Source organism: Echiichthys vipera (assembly GCF_963691815.1).
Source record: "Echiichthys vipera genome assembly, chromosome: 17".
Classification (NCBI taxonomy): Eukaryota; Metazoa; Chordata; class Actinopteri; order Perciformes; family Trachinidae; genus Echiichthys; species Echiichthys vipera.
The window spans coordinates 24,367,787-24,386,248 of NC_139842.1; the positions used below are offsets into that span (position 1 = coordinate 24,367,787).

Sequence of the window (18,462 nt, forward strand, 5' to 3'; positions counted from 1 at the left end):
TTTAAAGTCACATTCTGGTTCCCCACTCCCACCTAGTGTTAGATATATTTTTTGCACCATTCTAGCTATAGTGGAAGTGGTGGCACTCACAAAGTAATCCAGGAGCAGGGTCCTCACAACTATATAAAGACACGTATGTGTGTGTGTGTGTGTGTGTGTGTGTGTGTGTGCGTGTGTGTGCGTGTGTGTGTTGGTGTGTGTGTGTGTGTGTGTGTGTGTGTGTGTGTGTGTGTGTGTGTGTGTGTGTGTGTGTGTGTGTGTGTGTGTGTGTGTGTGTGTGTGTGTGTGTGTGTGTGTGTGTGTGTGTGTGTGTGTGTGTGTGTGTGTGTGTGTGTGTGTGTGTGTGTGTGTGTGTGTGTGTGTGTGTGTGTGTGTGTGTGTGTGTGTGTGTGTGTGTGTGTGTGTGTGTGTGTGTGTGTGTGTGTGTGTGTGTGTGCGTGTGTGTGTTGGTGTGTAAGCTTGTCCTTTTGAATGTGTCTTTTAAAGGTCGAGTCTATTCTATTTGATGCTTTTAAAGTTAAATTATTTCTGCACTTTAAGGGATTGTACTGTAAATGTTGCTGTACTAGTACAATGACAATAAAGACAATTCAATTCAATTCTATTCTATTCTTTACATATGGAGTAGATAAAGACCACACTCTATGACTTGTTTATGATTTACATAGACCCAACAATTCCCATTTTGAGTACACGACGTTCCCTTTAACAGACAGGAACGTGGGACAGACCCAGCTCTATGGAGGACAAGCATCTGTCTGCACCGGTTAGGGAGGAAGAAAAAGAGAGAGAAAAGAGACATGCTCTGATAGACAACAGACCGTACTCTACGGGGGAATTGTTTGGTCTATGTAAATCATAAATGAGTCATAGAGTGTGGTCTATACCCACTCTGTTAAGTGTCCTGAGATAACTTTTGTTATGATTTGGCACTATAAATAAAATTGAATTGAATTGAATTGAGAGAAAAGACAGACAGATGGACAGAGAGAGACAAAGACAGACACAGACAGTCCCAGAGATGCAAGCAACCACAGACGTAACAGTAACTATAATAATATCTATAGTAATGTGAATATGACTTATATGTAACGGCAGTTTATACAGCAGAATAGTAGAAACAAACACAGCTGAGGTGATAGAATATGACAATGATAATAATTATGGTGGCAAATATGATCAATGATGAGTAGTGGTAATAACAGCTGTGATACAGTGAGACATATTACTGATGATGTTTTTTATGATTTATAAAACTAATGATAGATGCAGTTACTTAAGTGAAACTATTTGTTTAGTCAACATACAACAATAACTGATTTCTTTCAATGCATTGATAGGATAACATTGTAAGTGTGATTCACGAATACAAATTTGATAAGTTATTGAAGCTCCATCAAAACAAAACAAGAATATGACATATTAGTATGATGATGTGATCAGAGAGGCAACACAAAGAACATTGAATGAAACAGCCAGCTGTTGAAGGTAGACATTTCAGCGCTATCTATTCAGAGCCACGCCCCTGGTTTTGAAGCCTCGCTTTTACAATTGGCTAACGTGCAGTCACGTGTCATTTATGTCCAATGGGCATACTCGTTTTTCAGATCGTGGGCGTTCCCATTTACACTTTTGCTGCCCAAACCGGGAGCTAACGTGCAGCGCCCGTCCATTAGCAGCAACGAGACCACGGTGAGCGAGAAAAATACATCATTTCAGCCCTCAACATACACCAGATGAGGCGTTAGGTGTTCGTTGAACTCTAAGAGACCCAACGATGCTCGCTAGTGTGTTCTAGGTTGTTTTGTTCGTGTGCACCTCAGGACTGGACCCACTTGGCTTTGTTAGGCTAGGCTAACCTGCTAAGTGCTAACTGAGTCTGAGCATCACTGGGGTCCCGGTCTCGTCTCGACCATTTTGGTGTCTGATAGACAACAGACCAATACCACAACAATCTCCCGTCGAGTCTTGCCACTAAAATCAAGTAACTCGGTTGACAAACTTGATATAGATGGGATGTTTTTGTGTTTGTATGGTTCGGCGAGCATGTCGGCTGTTATCGACGTGTGATACGTTTATTTGTGGGGGTTGATGGCTAACGTTAGCTAGCTTCAGGCTCTGCACCGAAGTAAAATGGCGTCTGTTTTTAAATTCCACTGATGGAGCTGCGGGGTATCCTCTTCTCTCTTCCTCCTGACATAAAGATTGTGTGTCTATGCGTGTTTATCGCGGTAACAGTAACCTGTAGGTGTTGGTGCCACACGTCAGTAACGTGTTGACTGAAACTAAAACAAAAAATAGGGGCGCTATGTCTGCTCATTATAGCTTCACCTAATTTACCTTTACTGCATCTAGAAGCTAAATCACCCCTGTAATGCTACATAACGTCCTTGCACTAGAGCATTTGAGCACTATGTGAACCGATGAATGAGATGCCTGCCAACTTAACCCCACTGTGTCGCCCTGATCACATCATTTGGTTGTTGTCGTCTCTCACACATCATCTGGCACCACAGATGACCAGCCAGTCACCCATGAAGGACTTGGGTTGACCTCTACTCAGAGCTCAATCATTTTTAGGAGCAGTGCCCTTATTTGTCCGTTTCACTAAGTTTGGTTAAAATATAATTAATTTGAAGATCATACTTTTGCCTTCTAGAAATATCTCTGTGCACACAAAGTAGCCTGTCTGCTTAAATATGTATTACAATGAACAGCTTTTCTGCCTGGTACAGTAGGGTTATGTTAATCCCTGTTGCATGTGTTTCTGTGCCATCAATGCTCCTCTGTTGCTACAGTTGGTAACAACCGTATTTCACTGCTAGATAAGAGAGTCTCCAGTAAAGTGTTTCTACTCTGCTTAGTGTCATTGCCCTTTGGAATAATGTCAACAGGAATGTTTTTAAATCAAATGCATGTGCCTCATACTCTTCCTTTTGTTGGTTGCAGAAGTTCCCTTTTTGAATTCTGCTTTACTTGTGCATGTTTTCCCCCCTGTACAGACGGACTGCTACATTGTCATCTGCTGCCAGGAAGACCCCTTTTAACACTGTTATTCACTGGATATAGGAGCCACAACGCTCTCTAGAACTACAATGGTAATGGTTTTCTTTGGGGTTTTATTGTATTATTTGTAGTTCTGAATCTTTGTGCTATGTGCTTCTAGTCTGAAAGGCTGGAAGCTAAATCACAAGGCACACTGGCCTTTTTGTGAAACATCACAGCAATGGGACAAATAAATGTGTCGCATCGAATGTAAGTCACAGGACTGGTGTCTGTTTACTGCAGCCTGCCTGGGGCTTTAGGAACACATGCTGTAACTTCCACATCACTGCTCCCCTCTAAATTGGCTTTGGCTGCCTCTGTATACTCTAGGCTTGTGTAATCACTGCTGTTAGAAGCCTGGCATAGACATGAGGCCTTGTCATTCCACTTTTTTTTAATGAATCAAAGACAAGCAGTGACAGATATTAGGTCCTTTTTTAATCTTGTTAAGTGCTTTTTCAAATTGACCAAGAGCATGTCCCATAAAGCAAGATAATGTTAGTTGAATAATGGTTCTGATTAAAACTAGGAACATTTACAAATCTGCAACATGGACTGAAGATGAAAGGGCTGCTGTGGGTTTCATTCTGTCCAGTTACCCAGTTACTCTGTAACCCTGCTTTGTGAGACATAGCTCTGTTGTATAGATAGTAATGACAGTGAGATGTTTATGCATTAATAAAAAGTAGATGTCAAGGATTTGCAGAGTTATTGACATCCCTCCTGGATGTTTCTGTCATACACTCAGACCACAATGTTACCATTTGGGGTTTGTTTTGGTGAATAACCTGTTCGTTCTTTTCCACGATAACATGTGTTTGCTAACCAGGTCACTGCATGAACCTCTGAATCTCTGGTATTTCTTATTTATTCATCTTGCGTCTTCTCCCTCCTAGCCTCCCCCAATGCGCCACCGCTCCATGCGCGTCTTCATGAACGATGACCGCCATGTCATGGCCAAACATTCTGTCATCTACCCAACCCAGGAGGAACTGGAAAGTGTACAGAACATGGTATCTCACACAGAGCGGGCCCTCAAGGCCGTCTCTGACTGGCTGGATAAGCAGGAGAAGGGAACCTCCAAATCTGACTCTGATAGCGCAGACACTGATAAGGAAAGGTGAGAAGATGTCAGGGGCGTCATTCTTAGAGCGTGATCACACTGTGCTTTTGGCCGCGGCCAAAACCGGTTTTTCAGCTAAAGTCTAGTACCTTTAAGTAGTGTGAGCGCACCCGCTCCGCGCTCAACTGGGGCCAGCTGGGCCGCCACGGCCCGCTTGAAATAGGTGGGCTTTAGCGGAGCCGTTTGCACATGTACGAGCACGAGCGTGCGCACGTGCACGAGCACGAGCACGAGCCCTACAGCAGTAGCGTTATGTCCGCCTGTTCGGACATGTAAATAGAGGGACGGACCATGCGCGGACATTTAACTACAACAACAATGGCGGTGAAAGGTTCAAAAACAGTCGACAAGACGCACAAAAACTCCGAGGTCTATGGAAAGATTTGTAAACAAAGCCACACACACGCGATCAATGCGTGTGACGTGTTACGGCGTGATGGCGTATGGACAGCAAGAAGCATTGGCCGTGGCCCAGGTAGTGTGAGTACAAACGGGGCTGGGGCGCGGGGGGGAGAGGGAGGGGGGACAAGTACCCTAAAGTCCGGGTCTCGGTCCGGGAGGACAGTGTGAGTCCGCCCTAAATGTTCAGTTGTTAGAATGTTTGTCAGAGAAATGTTTCAATTCCTCCTCTCTAACCATTGTTTATTTTTGTCTTTCTTGTGCTTCTGCCATGTATCTGCTGTGTCTTTTGGTAGTGAGCCCAGAGATCAGGCCACCCGCTCTCTGCGTGGTGTAATGAGGGTGGGCCTGGTTGCCAAGGGCCTGCTTCTGAAAGGAGATCTTGACCTGGAGCTGGTGCTCCTCTGTAAGGAAAAGCCTACCATCAATCTGCTGAAGAAAGTGTCTGAAAACCTTGTTGCGCAGCTCAAGGTGAGAACATGGCTGAGATAATCGAATGCACCATGCAACATAACCAGATATACTGCTGCCTCTGTCGTGTCTTTGACATGTTGCTCCTTCACAGACAATCACAGAAGACAAGTATGTGGTGACCCAGCACATCCGCGAGGCCAGTATTGTCATCAAGAGCACAAAGGAGCCCCCTCTCACTCTTACCATTCACCTGACATCCCCTTTGGTCCGTGAGGAGATAGAGAAGGCTGCTTCTGGAGGTAAGCTCCTACCCAAGGACCTCAGTGTTTTTTAGTGCCGCCCCTCCTCCAGCAGGGAGGCCAGGATGGCAACGAGGCTAGATAGATATTGTTTATTGGGCCTTCAATGGAGCTAGGGGACAAGAATGCCACATAATGGAACTGTGCTATGCTTATAGCTCTCTAGAGTCTCTCATAGTTCCATGTAATGTAATTGTACATTTTTGATGGCCCAATATACAGTATAGGGCAGGTAGTTTATTGACTGCTGAAGACATGGCTTTCTCTTCCCCCATAATGATCAAGGTCACCAAAGAAATGAAGGCTTACTGAGAATTTAACCAAAAAGAGAGACCACTTTGTTTGCATGTGTTTTATCATTGATGATGAACAGTTTGCATTGCAGCAAAAATGAGTAGCAAAACGTGGTGAAACTGTCTTTGGTTGTTAGACCCAACAGTGGGCTATGGACTGTCTCTGGTGTTCGTTAACAGGGAATGCTCGGGGTTACAGACAACGACAAGGGACACTTGGATTCTGCACGAATGTCCATCCACATTCAAATTTCAGGGGGTCGGCCTGAGTTGTTGGGTAGTGATAGACAAAGGCATCATGAAATGTCTACATAACCATGATCCTTGATTGTAGTTGGAGAACAAAGCCGACCTTCTTGTTGAGAGCGAGGATCTCAGTTTTAACAGGTGTTGAACCTTGATCTTATCTGTAGCCCCATGCTAACAGTGATGCACAGTTTGGGTCTGTTTTTTAAGCCATCAGTTTTGCTGCAGTGTGGACTTGTTTTGATACTCACTTTTTGTGCATCTGATAACTTCTGCCTGTGGTTCCAATTCTGATTCTCTCTGTCAAGCCTTCTAGTTTGTCAATTTTTTAGGGACGCTGGACCTTTGACCAACTGGCCGCTCTCTGTCTCGGAAGGGGCAAAGTGCAGTGTACCCAGAATAGGGGCAAAGGGGAGGGGCTCTACCTCCTGTAAACGCCAGAAAAGAAAAGCAGACCTTTTTAGGCACTGAAGCATCTATTTAAGTTGTAGTAACCATGGATACACAACCTCCCATTTTTATGCAATTTAATTATCCCTTAATAAATGCAATTTCTTTTATGACGGGACTTTTACAATGATTTTTATTCATACTAAGGTCAGTTTATTGCCCACTTCACAGTCCTGCCGTTCTGGTGGGTTTTAAGTCCAATCATTGTGTGCCATGCTGGGCCGTGCAAAACTTTATTAACTGGGAGGTTGAGAGCGTTCTAGTGGTTCTGCAGTGGAGGGGTCCCCCTCCCCTTCCCCCTCCTGCCTGTGGTTTGGGAAGGCTGCCTGTGTTCCCCCTGGCCGGCTGACAGAACTCCCCTTGGTCAAACTGTACCTTGTCTTCTTATTCCACCTGCCAATAGAATCGCTTTCAGTCAACGATCCCCCGGATGTTCTGGACAGGCAGAAATGCCTAACTGCCTTGGCGTCTCTCCGCCACGCTAAGTGGTTCCAGGTTTGGATCTTGTCTTTATTTGTCTAAAACAGAAGTAGTTTTGAGTTTGGTTTTATGCTGTTTGTTCTTTTGTCTTTTATTTGGGCGTTGGATGTGTGTTTTTTTATTTTTTATTTTATTTACTCTTTTGAGTGTATTTCCTGTAGTAAAACTTGATTATCTGGATGTTTGTTTCTTAGGAAACCTTTGTCATTACACTGTTGTAGAGATGCTTTGCTCACTTAACAGGTTCTACTGCAGTGCTATTTTTTAAAAGACGTTAATTGCTGCTTTAGTCCTCCAGTTCCTTAGTCTCCCTCACAGCTGCTTAACTCAATCAGCTTAACAGATGTGGGACTAATACACCATGTATCCAGGTGCAATATTTCTATAATGTCAGTGTTGGTGTGAGTTGTTGTTGTTAATTTCACATTTATGCAAGCTACTTGCAGAGCACTGCTGCCCCATTCTGTAGTTTTGAAAAATACTGTTTTTTTTTGTAGTGAACCAGGTTGATGATCGCTCATTATAGCTTTGTGACGTGTATCATCTTTCACACTATATTAATCAGTGCTCCATCTTTGCAGCTTTCGTAGAGTATGTGGCCTCAACTTTTCCTGCGCTCTGGCTTTTCTGTCACTGTGTGTGCCACAAAACCAACAGGAATATTGCACCTCGAGTAGTTTTCTTTCTCGACTGTCACCGACTTAATCATCAGCCCTTATAATGATGGCACACATAAACACACCCTTTTTAAAAAAGTCCCCTCGCTTCTCACGTTCAGCTGGTATTAAGTTTGAGGTGGCTTCATTTACACTTCCTGAACCTAAATAAGCATGTTTTTCAGCACAACCCAAATGTTTTTGTGATAACTACACCATCAGTCACATTGGCTATTGACTTACAGCCATGAGTGTGAATGAATATTCAAACATTATTCTGTCATCCAATATTTCCAGACATTTTCTTAATGACAAAGCTGAGCTGTTATAGTCTGTGTGGCTTCATTCTTATTTACTTTCATTTATTTAGATGTTTATGTTGCTTTATGCTTCACATAGTCTTCCTCTTTGACTAAGGCTGCATGTCCTCCTCGTGCCCCCCCTTCCTGCTTGTGTCCCCAGGCCAGAGCTAACGGGCTACGCTCCTGTGTCATTGTCATCCGGATCCTAAGGGACCTCTGCGCTCGTGTCCCCACATGGGCCCCGCTTCGAGGCTGGGTAAGTGAAAGCCTCCTCTTTACAGCCTCATTACCAAAGTCTTAGTTATATGTAGGAGTTCATTTTCTCAAGACTGAGGTAGATGCTTAAGGGCGCACTCACACTGTCCTTCCGTACCATGCCCCAGGACTTTCACAGGTAAAGTCTAGTTAGTTTGACCAGTGTGAGTGCAACCGTACCGCGCATAGGAGCGGTATGCTTGCCGTTTAGGAGAGGTGGGCTTTTGTAAAGCACATTTGCACATGTACGAGCATGAGCATGTGCACGTGTACGAACACCAGGCCTATGGCGGTTCTGGCATCATTTTATGTGCGCCTGTTGGGACGTAGAAAAAAGAAGGAGGGACCATGCGCGGACATTTAAAACAATGACGGTGAAAGGTTCACGTTGGTGTGATGGGGGACAAGTACCCTAAAGCAGGGGGCATGGTACAGACGGACAGTGAGTGTGCCCTTAGTTTCATGTAGGAGTTAATTTTCTTAAGACTGAGGTAAATGCTTAAAACTCCAGAGCTGACTTTTATTGACGTTTACACTTCCTTTGAGAAAACGTTGTTTGCCTGGATACCAAAAAAAGACCCCACCGCACAGTTCCTGTCTAACGCAGAGACCTAAATTCTCTGTGTTGGTGGCGGAGTTCAAAAATGGCATCCAAAAAAGAATCTCCCCCTCTCTCCTGCTTTGTAGCCGCTGGAGCTGATCTGTGAGAAAGCCATTGGCACAGGAAACCGGCCCATGGGGGCAGGAGAAGCTCTGCGGAGAGTTTTAGAGTGTCTGGCTTCAGGAATCCTCATGGCAGGTATGAGTGAGCAGTGTCTTACCCAAAGGTCATTTTTAACTTTTAATTTTGCCTTTGAATGTTCAGCAATGTCATCCTTTGGTTGTAGATTGTGCTGGAATCTCTGATCCATGTGAGAAAGAGGCCACAGATGCTATCGGTCACTTGGACCAACAGCAGAGAGAAGACATCACAGCAAGTGCACAAGTGAGTAAGAAACATGTGTTTGTGTAAATGGTCACAGTTCCATAAATGTGTAATTCACACAGTGTCTTGTATCTTCAGCATGCCTTAAGACTGTCAGCTTTCGGACAGCTTCACAAAGTGCTTGGAATGGATCCCCTTCCTTCAAAGATGCCCAAGAAACCTCGTAGTGACACTCCTATTGATTACACAGGTAAACCAGCTTACCTATGAGATCCAAACAGCCACAGTAGATACTGTTGGTTATTCTTTTAGATGGATGGTATAGATGCAGTGCAGTTAGTTGCCTTGCCCGTTCTTATGGTCTAATTTTGTGCTTGTGTGATGCAGTGCAAATCCCACCCAGTACGGCGTACGCCCCACCAATGAAAAGGCCCATTGAAGAAGAGGAGGGAATTGACGACAAGAGTCCAAATAAGAAGAAGAAGAAGCTTCAGAAGAAATGTAAATGCTCTTTTATTGTCTGTTTGTTGAATCTGACACAAAATACAGGTTATCATACAATGGCCTATATGGTTAAAAAAAAATGTGATTTAAAGGATTAGTCTTTAATTTAGTGGACTTACAGAAATATATTTTTTTTCTAATCTAATTAAGAATACATAATTGTGAATTGAATAGCTTTTGTCGCTGGTTGACAATGAAAAACAGAATGTGTTAGATATGATTCTTACTGTATGTCCTGCCCTTAAACCAGCTCCAGAAGAGAAGGCGGAGCCTCCTCAGGCTATGAACGCTCTGATGAGGCTCAATCAGCTGAAGCCAGGTCTCCAGTACAAACTGATTTCTCAGACCGGCCCGGTTCATGTTCCAGTCTTCACTATGGCTGTAGAAGTGGACGGCAAGTCCTTTGAGGCTTCCGGTCCATCCAAACGCACTGCCAAGCTGCACGTAGCTGTAAAGGTGAGCACAGCAAACATCTTAAGTAAATTATACATTTTGATATATGGCCTTACTGTTTCTCCCTGTAATTTAGTTTTTTATTTTGCAATTCCTCCGTTTTTAAACCACAATGAATCTGTGTGGACGATTGCAGGTCCTCCAGGACCTGGGCCTGCCCACAGGAGTAGAACTCAAGACTGAGACGGTCAAACCAGAGGACGCAGAAGTGGCCGTCACTGTGGAAGAATTGAAGCCCGTTGTAACGCCCATTGAAACCACTACCACTACTGCCACAGGAGCAGCTAATGCAGAGACAGCTGAGGCTGCAGAGGTACAAAGCTCCTCTCCGTGTGTCAGCGAGTGATGATTGTGCATTAAGATGGGCTTTTTTTAGGGGGGGGTGCACTATTTGTACTGACCATGTCTCTTGACTGTCAGACTGCTCGCCAACAGGGACCAATTCTCACTAAACATGGCAAAAACCCTGTGATGGAGCTGAATGAGAAGCGCCGCGGCCTGAAGTATGAGCTCATCTCAGAGACGGGAGGCAGCCACGACAAACGATTTGTCATGGAGGTGGAGGTTGACGGTCAGAAGTTTCAGGGGACGGGATCCAATAAGAAGGTGGCCAAGGCTTATGCTGCCCTGGCGGCTTTGGAGCGTCTCTTCCCTGAGGGCTCTATGGCTGAGGCTGCTAAGAAGAAAAAAGGTCCACCCATGGTAAGCACCAAGTAAAACAGAATAAAGGTGGATTTTTATTCCAGGCTGACATCAGAGTTAGGGTGATGTTCTTAGTTAGTTGAAAGAATGTCATTTAAAAATGATAAATAAAATACAGTGAAAGTATAGTATAAACTCTTGATTGATTCTGAAATAATGTTATTGTTCATAATTTGATAGAGTATCAGCTGTGTCTATACTGTATACCACTACTGTACTAGCATGTTCTTTTTAAATAACCAAGGCGCTAAAACAAAAACCTTTATTTAGTGAAAGAAACAGTGATCAAAACAGAAACCACTTTGTCAGAAGGGAAACTTTAAAGGAGCAATAAAATGCATCATTTGTAGACTGAAGGAATAAAAAAACCCTACGTGAAGAAGGAGAGGTGTAATTTCAACTGGAGTAAAGGATGACGTCACTCATCCACTCTGTGTTGATCTCCAGCCCAATATTTACAAGCCAGGCCGACCGCGCGTTCATGTGAAGCACCTCCTCCCTCCCTCCATATAAAACGTGACAGCCAGTGAGTAGTGGCAGTGGCTACTAGCTATTAGCGGCTAATTTACCGGTAGATTGTAGTTGCAGGAAAGCCAATAGCTGCTGTCATATTGCCAATAAGTTACGTTACTAAACTGTTTGCTAACGCTATTTGCGGCAAACAGATACCGTTGCTAATGGTTAGACACTAAGTTAGTGGCATAAAGATACATTTTTATTAAAATGGTGATGTTTTGCTCTTTGTAGATATTCGCATACTCGCTCGCTAGACGAGTGGAGTGGGTGTGATGGGGGGTGGGGTTTGGTGGAGTGCAGATGGAGGTGTGGCTAATGGAGCACTTGGTTTTGGACTACAGGCAGTGCTCAACAGCAAACCTAGTGGTGAAATGATTTTGCTTTTGGCTCCTTTAAACAATGTTTTCTTGGTGCTATATGATTCAAAAATGAACAGGAAGTGTAGAGGCCACAGCTTTGAATGACTTCAGCACATCTGCACCCACAGGACATCACTAGTTTCTCACACTGCTCTGGTTTGATCTTTGTCCATTCTGACTCAGTCTCTTCCACAGTTCACTGACTGAAGTGGGTTTCATAGGCATTACTTTGTTGCCAAAGATTTTCCAGAGATTCTCTATGGGGTTTAGATCTGGACTCTGGGCTGGCCATTTTGTTGTTTCAATATTCTTAGCTTCAGGCAACTGCTTCACCTGTTTTTCAGTGTGACAGGGGACATTGTCCTGCATGAAAATTGCAGCTGATTGCAAATGAACCTGGGGCCTCATTTATAAAACTGTGTAGGATCCTTCCCAAAACATTGCGTTGCGCTGACTCAGCTGTATTTCATGGCGTTTCCACCGAGTGTCTCCGATTTTGAGTCTACTCACGGGTGATAGTTGGTGTGGGAATGGAAAGACCTTCACTGGCTTCCTGTAGCTGCTCGCATCCGTTTCAAGACACTAGCACTTGCTTATCGTGCTACTAACGGATCAGCCCCAGCTTACATCCAGGACATGATTAACCGTACACCCCAGCCCACCCTCTCCACTCTGCATCGGCAAATCAGCTTGCCACTCCCTCACTGAGAGGAACACAGAGTCACTCAAATAAGTCACAACAAGCCTGTGAATGTTCTCATTTGTCTAGGTCATCATTATCCCCAAAGAAATTTAAGTCAAAAGCAACTGGAAGTCACAACTGTTTGCTGTCCTGGCTCCTAAATGGTGGAACAAGCTCCCCCGTCAACATTCGGACAATAGAAAGTCTACACACTTGATGACACTTGTTGACACTTCTTACACTTCTGCTGCAGGCTAAAAGCGCATCTCTTTGGACTGCACCTTGGCTATGAAGATGATTCTAAAAAACAAAAAACAAAAAGCAGTTACTGTATATGTAGCCCTCTATAGATCAGCTTATTTGAAGCTACTACACTTAATTAATAACTTACTCTTCTGGTTTGTACTCTAATTGTTAAAAGTACTTACTGGAAGTCACTTTGCACAAAAGCGTCAGCTAAATGAAATGTAATGTAAAGGTGCCAGATTAACACCAAAAAGTGGGAGGTATCTGAAAGTGCTCTCTAATTATTAATATAATATATTTTGTTCACTGTTTTTTTAACTAAATAAATGTTTTTGTTGAAGTGCCTTGGTTATTTAAAAACCTGTTAGTACAGCAGTGATATAGCCACAGAGGATATTCTATCAAATTCTGAACAATACAAAAAATAATTTCAGAATAAATCAAGGATTCATACTTGTCTTCTCATACTAATTTTGATCTCCACTGTATATTGCTAAAAAAATAATATTGGGCAGATAAATAAATGACAATAAATGCTAAATGTAACAAATATGATGCAAACAAAAATAAGAAAACCTTTTTATCTTCAAAATGTTCAATGATCACTAGAGTTAAGGATATAGTTTTGTGATAATAATTTAGTGTGCCAGGCTTTACAGATAAAAATGACCGTCCTCAGGGAGGAGCATTGCTGTTAATGTTGATAAATCAAAGGTCTCTCTCCCCTCCAGCACACTCCAGGCTTTGGCATGATGGGAGCCTCTGGAGTCGGAGATGCTGCTTCGCCCAGGGGCGGCAGAGGGAGAGGACGAGGACGTGGAAGGGGCAGGGGCTTCAATAATGGAGGAGGCTACGGCCAAGGAGGTAAAAACGCATTTACACTAGCAGGCAGTGTGTACTGGTAAAAATAAAGTATTTAGATGAATGACACGGTGTGAGATCAGCATATTAAATGGTTTCTCTCTGCCAGGTGGCTTCGGAACATACGGTTACGGGAACAATGCTAACTCCGGATACAGTGAGTATTCATTTCTTTCACTATAATTCTGGTTTGACTGGAGATGTACTCTTTGTCTGGGCTGCAGTTAGGCTTTCATTTACCATGTAAGAAATGGATGTTGTTACTTCCTGGTGCAGGACTGAAAAAAAACAACTATTAACTGTTAGGGAATGTAGCCTTTTATAGAAAAGGATTTCACTCCAGAACAAACAAGACCATATCATGATAAAACATGTTGGGATGTTCGCAGTTCAGTGATTTTACATTTCTCTGCTTTAAGCCACAGGATTGAATCTGTTTTTTGACAAGTCCCCTCTTATGAGAGCCACTTTTCTGCCCTCTGGCAGCCTGTTCTGAGGACTGACCTACCTGAGCGTGACAGGAGCAGAGAAATCTAAAAAAAAAAAACACAAAAAAAGCCCCAACAACTCAGTTTGAACACAATCTGAGTCATTCAACTGCCCCTTGGCAGAAATAAAAAATCCAAATAAACAAATCTAATTTTGATATTTTTTCCTTTCTCTGCCCTGTCTCACTCTTTAGGTGACTTTGTCTCAGACTGCTATGGCTACCACGAGTTTGCGACATAGATCTTCCCCAGTCTTATAAAAATCAAAAACAGTCTTGTAGAGAGGATAAAAACACGGACAGAATTCTCAGTAGTGTTCCAGCAGCATCACAAACTCCCTTCACCATCAAGTCCGCAACCCTGGGAATAAAGTGACAACAACCCCTGTGCCCTGTCTTGCCAATCCACTTGTCATGTGACACCCGGGGGAGACGATCTGCCACTGCATGCATGTAGCCATAAGTCACCTTCTGTGGATGTACCCGAACACCTGGACCTCCCCAAACTGCAGGGCTGGTTTATTGTTGATTGTCTCCATGTGTCGGACCGGGGACAGGGCTCTGTTTCTGTTTCTCTGTACCATGATTAAGTGAAGGCCTGCGGGAGCTGGACAACACACCGTCAAGAATGCAACAGCCTGTTCTCTCTCCGTCTATATAAAGTTTACCTGGATGAGAATACTGAGAAAATCTTAACATGAATTGTTTTTTTTTTTTATTCATTCTAATACCTTTCTGTCACTTCCAGTCATGATTGAGCTGTTTAATTTCTGTTTTGCTTCTGAAAACGGACACGTTGTCTCCGTAAAATCTGCTGTTTCACTGAATGCATGATGGTCTTACACGGCTGTGTTAGGTTGTTGCAGGATCCTGTCTGTAACCGCATTAGGCATCGATGAACTGAGGCTGTTGGCACTACGTTTGCACACAGACTATAGCTGAATTTGGAAAACTACGGAGCCCCTGGGGTGACATGGACAAGAAGGTTTTATAAAGCGTGTGTGTGTGTTTTTTTTCTTTTTAAAGAGATACTTTACTCATTTTAATCCAGGTTTGTGTCATGGCAATGTGGGCATAGTGCTTGGATGAATGGTGTTTGGCCTGCCTCTGTGGCGGAAGTCCCAGAGGAACACCGCTTCTCTGAACCCGGCGCACACATAGCCACGACACAGACCTGGATTAAAATGGGTAAAGTATCTCTAAGTGTGCAGCGTTCTCTGACGCCACATGTGCAACAACACTTGTTTAATCTATAATATAATGGGAGAAATGGCTTCCGTAACATGAGCTCCAAGCACCAGTACCATAACAGCCAGAATAGACGTGCATTAAAAAAGACTGAAAATCTGCCGGGAAGCTTAAATCAGGCATGCGCTTTAAAAAAAAACTGTCCATGTCACCTCCTGGTCTCCATTAAAACTGAGGAATGTTTGGGAAGGGAAGACTTCTTACTCCAGCTGTTTTATATGTGTTTGGGTTTTTTTTAAATAAATGTGACATAACCATTCATTACTGTGTTACTCCAAGGTCTGAATTAATTTCTGAGTACATGGCAAAAATGTGTTTACAGACCCTATATGTAAGCAGTAGCTGTCAAAGTCTGTCACGTTATGCCGGTTTTAAGATTGTGCCATGCTGTTATTTCTCAGATTACTACAACAATGGGGGCACAAATGGAGGAGCCGGGGCATCAACCAGCCCGTTAAGTGGCCCTCCAGCCAGCACAGCACCAGGATCAGCTCAGGGCTCCTATGGTTCATACTACCAGAATGATGGAGCCTTCACTGCCACTTCTGCCAAAACCCCCAAAAAGAAACCCCCCATGCACAAGGGAGGGAAGGCACCCTTTCCAGGTCCCCCAGGGGTGAATAGTGGATCTGCAGGGGGGTACCAGTCCAGCAGCCCCCAAGGGCAGGGCTCCTATAACCAGTATGGCCAGGGCTATGGGCAGGGAAAGAAGAGTTTCAACCAGAACCAGGGGGGGGCCAGTGGATACTCGTACAGCACTGCCTATCCAAGCCAGGTGACGGGGGGTGCTGGACCCAGCCAAGACTACAATTATGAAGGTGAGGACTTTTTATGGAAGTGTCAAGATGGGACCATTTTGAGACAGAATTTGATCTTGTGTTTTCTTTACCAACGTACCAACGTATTGCTGTGCCTATGAGGAAGTATTTACAGGTTTTTGTTAAGAGGAGATCCATTTCACGTTATACCAGACAAATGTAACCCGTAAAACAAACTTTTCTCGTTAAAACAAAAATGAGGTAACTTCCATCGTGTTAAAATAACAAATCCATTCAATGCGTAAAGAAAAGACACTATCTTTGTAGAAACGGCTGTTTTTTGTGTTATTGGGTTTTTTTTATGCTTTTTTTTTTTTTAATCCAAGGTTCTTTATTGCCATTCAGGGGCCATATTCACAAAACATCTTAAGGCTCAGAGTAGGCCCTAACTTGCTGATTTAGGAGTAACGTGTGTATGTGTATCCCAGGTCCCAGCACTGTGCTAAGTGACAGTGAGGCTAAATATACACTCCCCCTACATTAGGCACACCCGGTGCTTAATAAAGTGTCAGTGTGGTCTTCTGCTGCTGTTCCCTCTCTGTAGAAAGTAGGTGGTGTTGTGTGTTCACAGAGGTTGGAACCAGTGGAGATTTGAGTTCCTGTTGCCTTTCTATCAGCTCCAACCAGTGTGGCCATTCTCCTCTGACCTCAGGCTAAAACAAGGCGTGTGCCCCCACAGAACTGCCGCTCACTGGATCTTTGCTCTTTTCCGGAGCATTCTCTGTAAACCCTAGAGATGGTTGTGCGTGAAAATCCCAGTAGATCAGCAGTTTGTGAAATACTCAGAGCAGCCCGTCTGGCACCAACAACCACGCCACGTTCAAAGTCACTTCAATCACCTTTCTTCCCCGTTCTGATGCTGCTTTGAACAGCAGCACATCCTCTTCACCATGTCTACATGCCTAAATGCAGTGAGATGCTTCCATGTGATTGGCTGATTAGAAATTTGCGTTAACGAGCAGTTGGACAGGTGCACCTAATAAAGTGGCCGGTGATTGAAGAGAAGTACAGCGCATCATTTCAAATAACGTACGGAATAAATGTCTAAAAGAGATTAGATATCGCTACTGCCACCAGGACAAAAATACTTGCTCAGTTTCCTGTTTTAACAAGATCCTTCTCATGTTTGTATTCTTTGTTACGACAATGATTCCGTCTTCACTCATCTTGGCATAACGTCTCTTTAGCTTGCTATGTCAATGCTGGGTTCCAGTGCTCGTTTCTGCTCTCCACAAGTGGCCAAATCATTTTTTATCATGGTTTTCAGCTTTATAAGAACACAACATTGACGGTAATTGTTATGTCTGTGCTTTTTGGAAAATGGATTCACTATCATAAACTTTCCTTGTAGGTTTCAACAGCCAGTCCAATTACAACTCACAGGGAGGAGCAGCAGCAGCAGGAGGAGGAAGCGGCAACAACCAGGGCTTTGGCACCAACCACTCTCAGTACCAGAACCCAGTGGGCTATGGCAGGGGAGACGGCAGCATGAATTACCAGTACAGATAAACTCTCTCTAAAGTCTCTCCCTCTCTGGATCGTCGGCACCAAGCACCTTGCATCAGTGTCTCAAGCCTTCTCCAAAGAAAGTGATTAACGGCTTGCCTGTGCTCGCTGCCTTTTCCATGTTCGCTCCTTATGTGCTTTTGGGTTTATATGTAACACATGTGGACACAAAGTGAGATGTCTGGACTTCGTAAGTCGCAGCTGAATTTAGTGGTCTGTTTCAGTGGTCTGGTCAGTGTTTAGTCTTGTGTTTTTAGGTTATTCTTATTCTTATTTTATTTTATCTATGCTACCAGTCCTTATTCTCATCACTAAATAGGAAGGCTGAATCTACAAATGGCTCCCTCATTAGCTCTGACTTTGTTTCCTTTCTTAGAAAGAGTTGTGGTGACAGCCTTTTTTTCCTCATGTGAAACTCGTGAAATCTTTTAGTTAAAGGAATATTTCACCCTCAAAATGATCCTTTGTGTATGAATTACTCACCTTTATATACTTGAGGAAAATTTTAAAATAGAGTTGGTCCTCTGTTACTTCAGTTCTTCATTAACTGTGGAGACAAGTGAGAAAACAAATGTTTGTTATTCAAGTTACCCGGTGAGTAATTCATATCCAAATCAGTTTAGGAGCAGAGTGTTTCTTTGAACTTCAAAGGTTGATGTAATTTTTGTAATAATCTAATAGACCCGAATAGTGTGTTCTTTTCTGAATTGCTTGTAATTTCGGCTTCTTTTTTTTGTAATTTACCTAATGTGATGTTATTTTAATAAATGGTTTTTGAGATTACTGGAAAGGACACTTACATTCTGATGTTAAATCTACGTCTCTGCTCAATGTAGCTTTTCCATTGGGTGGGATTTGTTTTCTTTAATGTATAACAAAGTGTGTTTGTATTAATAAATGATTTTTATTTTGAATAGAGGTCTTTATTAGCATTTTAACCATTAAGTATCATAGTATATAAAGTGGGACATGAATGCCTTTCCATTACCTTATGACCTGGTTGACTTCATTAGTTACTTGACCAACAAGGTTTTTCACAACCTGGAAACTGAAAACTTCTTTAACGTTCTTATGAATTGCTTATAACTATCAATCCATTAGTAATGACTCATCTCACAACACAATCATGTTTAATGAGTTATTACAAACTGTAACATGAACTATTAAATATATTTTGTTTCTAAGGATGATAA

General features: G+C 43.1%; 1 protein-coding gene across 4 annotated transcripts; it reads left to right on the forward strand.

Moving 5' to 3' along the window:
* Positions 1–1,639: 1,639 nt before the first annotated feature.
* Positions 1,640–18,090, forward strand: ilf3b (interleukin enhancer binding factor 3b). 4 transcript variants are annotated; one of them, XM_083931593.1, is made up of 18 exons: positions 1,640–1,692; positions 3,003–3,098; positions 3,942–4,165; positions 4,864–5,038; positions 5,133–5,280; positions 6,673–6,764; positions 7,868–7,963; positions 8,650–8,761; positions 8,850–8,947; positions 9,026–9,137; positions 9,275–9,388; positions 9,642–9,847; positions 9,981–10,157; positions 10,265–10,546; positions 13,081–13,213; positions 13,320–13,367; positions 15,347–15,763; positions 17,115–18,090. In XM_083931593.1, the coding sequence occupies exons 2-18, from the start codon at positions 3,096–3,098 to the stop codon at positions 17,270–17,272; spliced, it is 2,595 nt and encodes an 864-aa protein (XP_083787719.1). In that variant the 5' UTR covers positions 1,640–1,692; positions 3,003–3,095; the 3' UTR covers positions 17,273–18,090. The 4 variants fall into 4 exon arrangements, with proteins under 4 accessions (XP_083787719.1, XP_083787721.1, XP_083787722.1 ...); XM_083931595.1 differs by having other exon boundaries at positions 10,280–10,546; XM_083931594.1 differs by lacking the exon at positions 1,640–1,692 and adding an exon at positions 1,925–1,984.
* The last annotated feature ends 372 nt before the right edge of the window (positions 18,091–18,462 follow it).

Excerpts from the sequence above, each read along its gene's own strand:
- ilf3b (XM_083931593.1), top strand. Across the intron at positions 10,547-13,080 it reads AGAAAAAAGGTCCACCCATG|CACACTCCAGGCTTTGGCAT; the intron begins GTAAGCACCAAG and ends TCTCCCCTCCAG. Across the intron at positions 15,764-17,114 it reads CCAAGACTACAATTATGAAG|GTTTCAACAGCCAGTCCAAT; the intron begins GTGAGGACTTTT and ends CTTTCCTTGTAG.